Genomic DNA, 12,690 nt, shown 5'->3' with positions numbered 1-12,690 from the left:
CAGACAAGGGGTATTTTCTGTGCTTTAATTTCACATTTAATCATGTATCTCTCCGATGACATAAATCGGCCCCTGTGCTTATCGCTTTTAAAACTTTATAGGACTCTTAACTGTTGTGTAACTTTCACTACTACTTGAACAAAGAAAAGTCCTAAGTTTCCCATGGCGGTGAATAGTGATAACACTGCCTTCTTGTTAGTCATACTTCAAGGATGGGGTTAATGGAATATGATAGTTAATGGCCAGAACAATCTTCCTCTGATAAACTGCTCTATTTTTCCATTCTAGAATCAAAATGTCTGTCACCGAGAACTCGACGTCGACCTATGAGGAACTATCTACTGAACTTCGCATCGTTCACTCTGTCTCCTCCATTGCAATCGCCGTCGCAGGAACTGTGGGCAACATCATCAGCATCTACAGGTTGACTCGGAAGAGTCAAAAGCAGCAAACCTGTAACATATACCTTGTAAACCTCAGTGTCAACAACCTTCTAAGCTCCGGGATCATACTGCCTCTTATCGCTGTCAACTCTTTCTTCAATGGCTGGATCTATGGACTCGTGTTCTGCAAACTCTTTGGTTATGTTCTGTATACCAACATTTGCGTTGAGGGTAATGCTATCACCCTTCTCACCTTCAACCGCTTCTTGAAGATCGTTCACCCCAATACCTACAACACAGTGTATGGGAGGCCGAGGAACAATGCCATCATCATCGCCGTCAGTTGGCTTTTTTATGCCGTGCTCTTATTCTTCCCAGTGAGCGACATAATGGGAGAGTTTGGGTACGACCCCAACAAGAAGTACTGTGGAATGAGCAAGAAAGATAATTTTGCTTTGATTATTGCTGCGTGTTTTCTTTTAACGTCAGTTCCACTCATTTGCTTCAGCTACGTATCCATCTTTTGCACTTTCAAGAAATCCAAGCAGAAGATTGCAGATAAGAAGACAGATATTACTTCCACTGAACAAACGAACACAGGAATCAACTCCAAACAGGAAATGCGATTGTTGCGTATGATCATTATGATTCTGGTATGTTTCCTAGTGACGTATACGCCTTATTCAGTGATAACTGTTGTGGATCCACGCATGGAGCTTGCCGGACGATGGATCAACACCATCATTATCTACATCTGTTGGTCGCACCTTTTCATCAATCCGATCATATATATCCTGAAGAACCCCCAGAAGTAAGTGAGAGCGAAGGTCGTCTTGCGGCAGTCAGAGAAAGCCCAGCTGTAAACAACTATTGACGGATTACACACATACAAAGGTGTTGTAAGAGACTGACAATACAATTTTTTTTATTTATAATCAATATACATTATCATTTCGCTACATGAGATGTTGAGCCACTAGATGACACTTGATGTTGTTATTGCGTTTGTTTTTCATGGCATTTGAATCTATGAAGATCCGGGTTAGAATTGGTCTACCGCAACCAATGCTTGTCGTAACAGATGAGACCGTCTCGGTGGTCCGGGATTCCATCCCCGGTCACGTCATACCAAAAGACATTGAAAATTGGTACTTGTTGTTACCCTGTCTGTCGCTTGGCATTAAGGATCTAAAACAACGACTTGTCGGCACAGAGTCAGATATTGTGTCAGAGTGGGGTATTCATGTTAACCTGCTGTATGGTATCGCAGTGGCCTTGCACTATAAAATCGGCATTAGTCTGGACAAGCACAAGCAGCTACACACACACAAACTTGCATGCACGTCGTAATATAAGTGCAATAATCGTAGACGCGACATTTCACCTCAACGTAAGAGACGATTGGATAGTCAGACTCGTGGACTTTGTTGATGCATGTCATCATATCCCAGTTGCGTAGATCGATCTGGTCCATACTTGATTATCTACAGATTGTTGAGTCTGGTGTTCAACAACAACAAACATATAATGATTGTCAATAACTTAAGTAAACTATGTAATTAAGCATTTTTAGAAAAAACCGATTCGATCAAATTAACAAGTACATTTTGCTTTTTAAACTATGAAAATGACATTCATGAATATTTCTATATATGTATCTATTAAAATTTCAAAATAAAAATGGATTATTCGCATATTCATTTTCCCATGCTACATGCTATATATATATATATATGTTTATGAGACTATATGTTAGTATTACCAATTCATTTATCTCTAAAACAATTTCAAACATTACAGTGTGATAGTATCTCTTATACTTGTACATTGTACATTCCGCCTATAGAATATACAATAAACAATGTCTGCTCACACTTCTTGTCCGGTATAGACTTGTATTGTGTGTCAAGAAACTTTTGGAGATCCTTTGAACCAACACACGACTCGATTCCAAGTATGCTTTCAAATGTCTTTAATACTGGCCGTGTGTGCAATATGAGATGTTGTGTGTAATTGGCTTGGTGTGCAGTATGCTACATAGTGTATACATGGCTATGCGTGCAGTATGCTATATAGTGCATACTTGTCTACGTGTGTAGTATGCTGCATGCTATATTGTGTATAATTGGTTATACATGCAGTATGCTATATAGTGTATACTTGTCTACGTGTGTAGCATGCTGCATTGTGTATAATTGTTTATGCATGCTGCATACTATATTGTGTATAATTGGTTGTGCATGTAGTATGCTGTATTGTGTACAACTGACTATGTTGTGTATAAATGGCTATGCATGCAGAATGCTATATAGTGTATACTTGTCTATGTGTGTAGTATGCTACATTGTGTATAATTGTTTATGCATGCAGTATGCTATATTGTGTATAACTGGCTATGCATGCAGTATGCTGTATTGTGTACAACTTGTTATGTTGTGTATAAATGGCTATGCATGGATAATGCTATATTGTGTATACTTGTCTATGTGTGTAGTATGCTATATTGTGTATAATTGGTTATGCATGCAGTATGCTATATTGTGTATAATTTGTTATGCATGCAGTATGCTGTATTGTGTACAACTTGCTATGCGTGCAGCTTGCTATACTGTGTGTAATTGACTATGTGTGCAGTATAATGTATTGTGTATAACAGATTATTTAAAAGAGCAATTCAATGCTAACGTGAATACAACCATGCGCATGGTAGATGAATACCAGGAGGACGGTTCCGAAGAAGTAGCGCCAGTTAAACTCGGTGCTGCTCGCATTGAATAGTTACGAGGGTCTTCTTACATTCCATTACCTCCTGGTTTAAAACACAGAAACAAATGTATATTGAATATAAAGAAAGAAAATTAGAACTGTTTCCTAGTTTCGGTGATCACTCACATTTCTCCTGCCCTTTCTCTTCCCATAGCAAAAGGGAGACACAGCACTTGCCTTACGTCAACAGGCTCACTTTAAACGGAGTCACGCTTCCAGTGTCTATCAAATATATATCTAAACTTCTATCTCAAAACCAACTCTCTATCAACGTAGGGTCGGTCGGGTAGCCTAGTGGTTAAAGCGTTCGCTCGTCACGCCGAAGACCCGGGTTCGATTCCCGACATGGGTACAATGTGTGAAGCCCATTTCTTGTGCCCCCCGCCGTGATATTGCTGGAATATTGCTAAAAGCGGCGTAAAACCAAACTCACTCACTCACTCTATCAACGTATGTGGGAAGGACGCATCAGCAGAGTAGAATCCGATTTGCCTCCATACAGATGTTTGGACCTTTTCTTATTGATCGATGATAGATAGGCAAACTATTGTTTGATGCCAATTTTTTTCGGCATGGTCAAACCAAGAACACCCATGAAGATCCGGGTCAGAAGTGCTCTTCAGCAGCCCAGGTTTGTCGTAAGAGGCGACTAACGGGATCGGGTGGTCAGGCTCGCTGACGTGGTTGATGCATGTCATCGTATCCCAATTGCGTACATCGATGCTAAATCACTGGATTGTCTGGTCCAGATTCGATTATTTACAGACCGCCGTCATAATGCTGGAATATTGATGAGTGCGGCGTTAAGCAACAAACAAACAAACAAAGCATATACGGTTGGGGTTTGGTTTGAAACATGTGACGCCCACCAGTGGAGGACAGATTGTGCATTTCTGTTCGTGGTAAGTGTCGTACAGACGCCGGTACTCTCCCGCGGCCGGGTACTTCCATATCGACAACACACGTCCGTCTGAGGCTCCACACCTTTATTCTGAGATCTTCACAACAAGACCTTTAGCTCTCAACTCCCAGACCCAACTGTCAAGGGCCCTCTTGCACAAAGCGATCTTAGCATTACGACTATTGTAAGCCTATGTTAAAGTATGGGAGTTACGATCATCTTGGCACTAAGATCCCTTTGTGCAAGTGGGCCCAGATCTCGCTGGTTTACTTGTCTATCCCTTTAAACAGCGTTGACCTAGTGCCATACGACCAGAGCACGTAGTACCTTGACCACAATGTCGTGTTGATCTTACTCTTGAATTACAGCACGAAACACTAAATATTGAACCTGGTATTCTGTATGCTGCGCGTGATACAGGTCAAATGATAAAAGCCTTGCCCATTCATTCATGGTTAACGTCCCTTTTTGACTTATACCATATGTTCCCCGTGTTTCTTTTTCAGGTAAACACTTGTCTTGCCTCTGCATGTGTTTGTGAAGGTACCACCAGTAACAGTGAGTGAGTATGGTTTTACGCCGCTTTTAGCAATATTCCAGCAATATCACGGCGGGGGACACCAGAAATGGGCTTCACACATTGTACCCATGTCGGGAATCGAACCCAGGTCTTCGGCGTGACGAGCGAACGCTTTAACCACTAGGCTACCCGACCGCCCCACCACCAGTAACAGCGTTGACCACATTCCTAATAGGGTTATACGACCAGGTTCGTGTCATTTGATTGATCTTTTTTCAGTTGATACACGGATGTAAATTCAATATTCATTATCTGCACAGTTGAGACGGAAGTAAACAATTTCAGATGTTACCTCAGTGTGAAGGTAAAATCGTATTGACTGAGCTGTTTCCTTGTTACAAACGTATCTAGTGTTGTCTGTTGACTGCCATTTTTCTGAGACATTCATTCCAATGAAAAACTCATATTGATACGGAAGCCCCTATTCAGTAATAAGCCGACTGTTCAACGTTAAAGGGCAAGTTCACACGGAAATGAACCATTTTTTTCTTGTACTTTTTCCACATTAAAAGTGTTAACATAGAAGTGTCATAGACAAAAATATAAAAACATCATATTTAATTAACATATTTTTTGCACTAAAACGATTTATATTTTTCACATTTACCAAGTGTTCTATTTCCATAACAAAAACACCATGGCTTATGCCCCTTGCAATATGACGTCATTGGTGCCAATTGATAAACATTATGACGTCATCATGCTTTGTTAGAGCCGCTTCACGTGGTGTAGGTACAGTTTTGTGATTCTAGCATCTCAGATGCCAGCCAGAATTGTGTTATGCTGAGTCACCCTGCGCCCGAGTGTGTCGTAGACCATGATGTTTTACCGCAAACTGGTCCTTGATATCTTTTGCGTTGAGAATAGACAGGGACCCAGTTGAATTGGCACCAATTACGTCATAATCTAAGGGGGATAACTCAGGCCTATTTCGCTCGTAAAACGAAGGCCTCATAACGGCATATCACTTTCACACTATTGTGAGCTTCCTACTTTCACTGTGAAAAAAATGAGTGTATATTTTCAAACACAGATACTAACTAATTCTAAAATTGCGTTTTGTTTAGAAAAAGAAAGAAAGTGATTTTTGCGTGTACACTTCCCCTTTAAGAAATAATGTTCTTTTACTTCTGTGATCAGTTTCAGCTTCAACGGAAATTATCTGTTTGCATCAGGGCGAACCGGCAGTGTTGGCTTTGATCCATGCAATTGGGATACGATGACATGCATCAACTAAGGCAGCGAGCCTGACCACCTGATCCCGTTAGGTGCCTCTTAGGACAAGTAAAGGTTGCTGAAAACAAATTGTAACCAACATCTTCATCCGCCATGACACCTGTGGGGTGAATAGTTTCCTCGAACGAGGCGTCTGAAATTCCTTTGGCACGGGTGGTCAGGATCACTGACTTGATTGAAGTATCTCATCGTTGCTCACAATATCAATCACTGGATTATCTGGTACAGACTTCATTATTTACAGCCCGCCGTCATACAGGAGGAATATTGCAGAGTCCAGCGTTAACCCAATAAAAGCGACAAACCCCTTCCCATATTTATAGGAAATATCACACGCACACGCACACGCACACGCACACGCACACAGGCAGGCGCGCACGCACGCACGCGCACAAACGCACACACACACCCCTTGTTGCTTGTCGTAGATTGTGCAATCATATATTAAAATCAGATCTTAGTTCTCGCTATCGCTAAACAAAGATCTGAGGACATCCCATCGCATTACGGGTCACGTCAGAACGACCTTTCATCCAACATTTCATCAGTCATTTCATTGGTCAGTCAAAATTCGCGAAAGGTCGTTCTGACGTGACCCGTAATGGGATGTCCTCTTTGTTTTGCGGTAGCGAGAACTAAGATCTGATTTTAATGAGATTGTAGATTGTGTGGCGACTGAACCTCAGTCCATCTGTCAACCACTAGTGGGTTGCTGGGACTTGCATTGATGTTGTAAATATGAGCATCTGTCATTGCCAATTTTTCAGCAATCGGTTTACAGTCAATTTGACCTTCACTTAGATGGAATTTCCCTCTCGGGTCAGAGTAGGTCCCCGGCACTCTGGCTCTTGTCTTTAAAATTTGACTACATATAATTGTGCGACCAGTGACTTGGTTGATTGGTGTCGTCGTACCTCTGTGGTGGAAATGATGCTCATTATATCAACCACTGGTTTGCCGGGCCCAGACACAGTTACTGACAGGCAAACTTGATATTAATGTTACAATGGTGTCGGTGATATCACAGTTAAGTCAGCGTCTTTGTAAGAACAGAACGACGACAGCCTCTGAGCCAATATATCACTAACTGAATGTTTTATACCCTGTGGGGATTCCTGGTTAGAATAGATGCCCCGCAACCAAAGCTGGTCGTAAGAGGCGACTAACTGGACAGGGTAGTCAATCCCTGTGACATTTTTTTATTGTCTAGGTGCCGCGATGTTGTGGATCGTTGCTCACAATATCAATCACTGGATTATCAGGTCCCGACATGGTTATTGTATACAGGCTGCCTGAATTTAGCTGGAAATTTAACTGGTTGATTGGCATTCTAGAAGTTCTAGAAATAAGTAAGAACAACGTACAACTTTATGGATAACAACTTCTAGTTTATTGCATATAGCGACGTCTCGATGAAGCTTGAGTGATAACGGTGTTAGAATCTACATCGAAACTCAGCTATATGCAAAAAACCCAGAAGTTGTTATCCATAACATTGTATCTTTTTCTTATTTAGCTGGAAAGAGTGTGCAAAGAGTGTGGCACTAAACAACAAATAGACAAACTAAATGTCTTTAAGAACACAGGGTTTGGAGCCTTGGAACATTGGAACAGAACTTCCGTCTTTTGTCACCCCAGCTATACGCAGGGTACACGAGCATGATTTTGAATGCGACGTTAAACCCCATCAAATCCAACCTCACCCCACCCAAAACATAGGGGTTTAAAAGGAACGATGTACTGATCATTCACACCCACACTGTTGGACAGTGGGAAATAACACGCGAAGATAAGCGCCACAACAGAGAGAACGAGCTGTTCGTGTGATGCGTCAATGATCAACGTCCGCCCACGTCGTAAGGTTGGTTGATTGGTTGGTTGGTTGTTTAACGCCGCACCCAGCAATATTCCAGCCATATAACGGCGGTCTGTAAATAATCGAGTCTGGACCAGACAATCCAGTGATTAATATCCTGAGCATCAATCCACGCAATTGGGATCGATGACATGCATCAACCGAGTCAGCGAGCCTGACCACCCGATCCCGTTAGTCGCCTTTTACGACAAGCATACTCGCCTTTTACGGCAAGCATAGGTTGCTGAAGACCTATTCTAACCCGGATCTTCCCGGGCCCCCACGTCGTGATGGGTTTGGGATGTATTGCAGTCACCAGGCTCCTGGCCCGATACAGGCAGACTGGGCGCAAGGGCAATAGGCCTAGGAGGGGCAGATCTCCTGTCGCCACCACCCAGGAAAATGCTAAATATGTATCCTCCATCGGAAGTCGGTTTCTCGCGGTGACGTCATCAGCGGCGACTGGCATTGGTCTCTTGTCAGTCCCTGGACGGCGTCTGTGTCGGCATAACATTGGAGCTTACAGACCACTACGAGACGTAACGCTTACATTAGAACACCGGCGTCGAAGATAACGAGGGGCTCGAAAACTGTGACGCTGGTAGAACGCAATTCACAGTACAGTCAAAACTGTTTCAGTTATCTCACAGAGGGACAAGAGGAGTAAGAGGATACAACACGATGGCTTGGGTGATATGGCCTCGTGAAGTGGGTGAGGTGAATTGATTATTTACAAATAAGTGTTCTAGGAATACCCTCAGGCTTGTTTCTCTAAGCTAAGGATATTATTCTGTATTTGATGAGGATGGCCATATTAATGTTTTATTGAGGTCTGTACATTTTTCCAACCGGATGGCAATTGAGGATTTTATTGACACATAATTATAGGCTTTTATTTGCGTTACAAAAATAGATGTGTCATCAAAATGGATAAGAAAAGCAAAGGTTACTGATTATTTTTCAATGGAGAAATGATTATTCTTTATGTCTTGCAGGAGCGACTACTGAGGAACTCGTATTGATGCTACGAAATGTCTCCAGTTCATCATAGATGTAGGGTGAAGGAAGTAGTATTGCTAGAAGTAGCTGAAGCCCATCAGTAGTAATGTATCTACTAGTTAAGAAGCTCTAGAGGAATACTACTAGATATCCGCCACGAATGAGGCCTTTAAATAGCCAGATTTATGTGTATTCACTTTCAGTTATAACCAGATGTGACTTGAGGGTCTGTGTATAATATTGATAACTAGAAAGATGTAAGTGGTAGGGAAATATAACCATTAACGACCTGACGGAGACATATATACGCGTATCAGACATGCCATCTCATGACATTAAAGAACGTCAAGTTAACGATTACTCAGTAGTGTATAAAAAGAAAGAACCCACAGCTATCTGTGTCATTCTGTCTGAAACGTCTGAACAACTGCATTTCCAGAACAACACTGGGACAACTTGAGCACCCGAACAACGCTTATACAACTGTTTGCCCGAACAACACTTATACAACTGTTTGCCCGAACAACGCTTATACAACTGTTTGCCCGAACAACGTCTGAACACCAGCAGCTGAGTCTTCAGAGACAGGTTAGTAAAATGTCGGAATATCACATATTAATAATAATTATATATTTGCCTTAGCACATAAAGGCAAATAACGTTTGCCACAACCCTAAGCGACGTGATGGCACAGGGTAGGATGACAGTTGCTTGGTCACAACAGGTATGACACCCAATCCACAATTTAGCCAGTCCCACAAGGATTGAGCCAGTGAAGCATGATAATTATTCAACATGCTATATAGTCCAAACAAAAGACGTGCGTTGCGATACCTGATGCGGTATGTGCCAAAATAGACAGCATTGTCTGTCGACCAAGTCAGTGAGTGAGTATGGTTTTACGCCGCTTTTAGCAATATTCCAGCAATAACACGGCGGGGGACACCAGAAATGGGCTTCACACATTTTACCCATGTCGGGAATCGAGCCCGGGTCTTTGAGGTGACGAGCGAATGCTTTAACCAGTAGGCTACCCGACCGCCCCCTGTCGACCAAACAGCACACTCACTAAAGTAACGCTGACATCACTGACCCTATCCTTTCCCTGCTGGGTTCAAAGTTTACCGGAAGGTCGGTGGTTAGATCCCCTTGCCGCGTCATACCAAAGCATAAAGAATGGACTAGATGTTACCCCGCCAGGCTCTCGCCATGAAGTAGATAGACAGGGACCTGCACACCGATCCCCTGACCGCGGCAATAATCTCGCTCGCTGAGTATGCTTTCTGTTTTGTTTTGTCTGTTGTTTAACGCCGCACTCAGCAATATCTCAGCTATATGACGTCGGTCTGTAAATAATCCAGTATTTGACGACATGAGCATCGATCCACGCAATTGGGATAGTATAACATGCATCAACCAAGTCAGCGAGCCTAACCACCCGATCCTGTTAGTCGCCTCTTACGACAAGCATGGGTTGCTGAAGACCAGTTCTAACCGGAATCTTCACAGGTCGCTCTTGGATGTGGGCTTGGAGCATCATCAATATTAATATATACATTATTAGTCATACTTCAAGGATGGGGTTAATGGAATATGATAGTTAAATGTCACAATAATCTTTCTCTGATAAACCGCTCTATTCTTCGATTTCAGAATCAAAATGGCTGTCTCTGTAAACTCGACCTTGACCTTTGAGGCACTATCTACTGAACTCCGCATCGTTCACTCTGTCTCCTCCATTACAATCGCCGTCGCAGGGACTGTGGGCAACATCATCAGCATCTACAGGTTGACTCGGAAGAGCCAAAAGCAGCAAACCTGTAACATATACCTTGTAAACCTCAGCGTGAACAACCTCCTCAGCTCCGGCATCATACTGCCCCTTATCGCCGTCAACTCTTTCTTCAATGGTTGGATCTATGGACTCGTGTTCTGCAAACTCTTTGCTTATTTTCTGTATTCCAACATTTGCACTGAGATTAACGCATTCGTCCTTCTGACCTTCAACCGCTTCTTGAAGATCGTTCACCCCAATACCTACAACACGGTGTATGGGAGGCCGAGGAACAATGCCATCATCATCGCCCTCAGTTGGATGATGTATGCCGTGCTTTTCGTCTTCCCAGTGACCGACATAATGGGGCAGTTTGGGTACGACCCCAACAAGAAGTACTGAGGAATTAAAAAGAAAGATAATTTTGGTACGATTGTTTCTGCATGTATTCTTTTAACGTCAGTTCCAATCATATTCTTCAGTTACGTATCCATCTTTTGCACTTTCAAGAAATCCAAGCAGAAGATTGCAGAGAAGAAGGCAGCCATGACTTCCATGGAACAAACGAACATAGAAACCAAATCCAAACAGGAACTGCGATTGTTGCGAATGATCATTGTGATTCTGGTATGATTCCTAGTGACGTATACGCCTTTTTAGTGATGACTGTTGTGGATCAACGCATGGAGCTTGCCGGACGATGGATCCACACCATCGCTATCTACATCTGTTGGTCGCACCTCTTCATCAATCCGATCATATATATCCTGAAGAACCCCCAGAAGTAAGTGAGAGCGAAGGTCGTCTTGCGGCAGTTAAAGAAAGCCCGGCTGTAAACAACTATTGACGGATTACACACATGACAAGTTGCTGTAAGAGACTGACAATGCAAAAGATACGTATAATAACCATACATTATCTTTCAGCTACAAGACACGTTGAGCCACAAGTGGACACTTGATGTTGTTATTGCGCTTGCTCACTCTGTGTTTATAAAGGCTTTTCATCCCGCGAAGATTCGGGTCATTGGTCTTCCGCAACCAAGGCTTGTTGTAAGAGACGGACCGTTTCTGTTGTCTAGTGGTAGAGCGTCTGCCTCGAGAGCTGTAGGTCCGGGGTTCGATCCCCGGCCGCGTCATACCATAAGATGTTAAAAGATGGTACTTGTTGTTACCCTGCCTGGCGCTCGGCATTAAGGGGCTAAGACAAGGACTGGTCGGCTCGGAGTCAGTATACTGTGTCTGAGTGGGGTATTCATGTGAAACTGTGGCATGGTATCTCAGTGAGCTAGCACTATACAATCAGCATTAGACTGGACTAGTACAAGCGGCCACACACACACGGGCATGCACGTCGCCATATAAGTGCAAACGTCTGCTTCGCGACGTTAATCCCCATTCACCTCGCCTCACTGTAAGAGACGATCGGATAGACATCGACTAGGTTGATGCATGCCATCATATCCAAGTTGCGTAGAACCATACTCAATGGGTTGTCTGATACAGACTCGATTATTTACAGACCGCCATCATATAGCTGGAATATTGTTGAGGCAACAACAAACAAACAAACAAATTATGATTGTACGGATTATGGATCAGTTGGCCTTGAAAGTACAAACATTGATTGCAATAGCAAAAAATGAAACTAAGGATTTTTAGAAAAAAATGATTCGAAGATAATAAGATAATAATGTTGCTTTTTAAAATATGAAAATGACGTACATGATAATATATATTGTATTTAAAAATTCAAAATAATTGAAGTATTTGCATATTCATCTTTCCTATGTTATTTTATGAGAGGTTAGGCGTGGGTGTGAGTGGGGTTTAGGTGGGTTGGGTGTGTGTGTGGGGGGGGGGGGGGGGGGGGGGGGGGGCGTAGATGGCAAACGCTCACAAAAATCCAGATATCGGGATATATTGTGCTTGTAAAACACGACAGATGTTTCAGATTGCCCTGAAATATCTATATCCTTGACCAATTCAAGACGCAAACAAAGATTAATTAGTTTTTTTGAGCTGTTGTTGTGAATTGCATTGAATTAAAGGTACACATCGCGGCCTTGAGTTTTGACAGGACTCATGTTTCATGTAAGGTTAATATTTCATTTGAGCTAGATTTAACTGACCCGTGTGGATTCTTGGATCGAATAGGTCCCCAGCAACCTATAATTGTCCGGGGTTTTACACGATG

At 42.6% G+C, this 12,690-nt stretch overlaps 1 protein-coding gene and 1 pseudogene across 1 annotated transcript; both read left to right on the top strand.

The window, feature by feature from the left end:
* Window positions 1-295: 295 nt before the first annotated feature.
* Window positions 296-1,198, top strand: LOC139460780 (protein trapped in endoderm-1-like). The gene has a single exon (XM_071242251.1). The coding sequence runs from the start codon at window positions 296-298 to the stop codon at window positions 1,196-1,198; it is 903 nt and encodes a 300-aa protein (XP_071098352.1).
* Window positions 1,199-10,380: 9,182 nt separating this feature from the next.
* On the top strand, window positions 10,381-11,282 carry LOC139460779 (protein trapped in endoderm-1-like; annotated as a pseudogene).
* Window positions 11,283-12,690: the final 1,408 nt, after the last annotated feature.

The sequence above is a fragment of the Haliotis cracherodii genome, unplaced genomic scaffold (genome assembly GCF_022045235.1).
Source record: "Haliotis cracherodii isolate W230 unplaced genomic scaffold, xgHalCrac1.p SCAF_14, whole genome shotgun sequence".
Lineage (NCBI taxonomy): Eukaryota > Metazoa > Mollusca > Gastropoda > Lepetellida > Haliotidae > Haliotis > Haliotis cracherodii.
The sequence above is the reverse complement of the archived record's forward strand: the minus strand, read 5'-3'. Positions and strand labels throughout refer to the sequence as shown.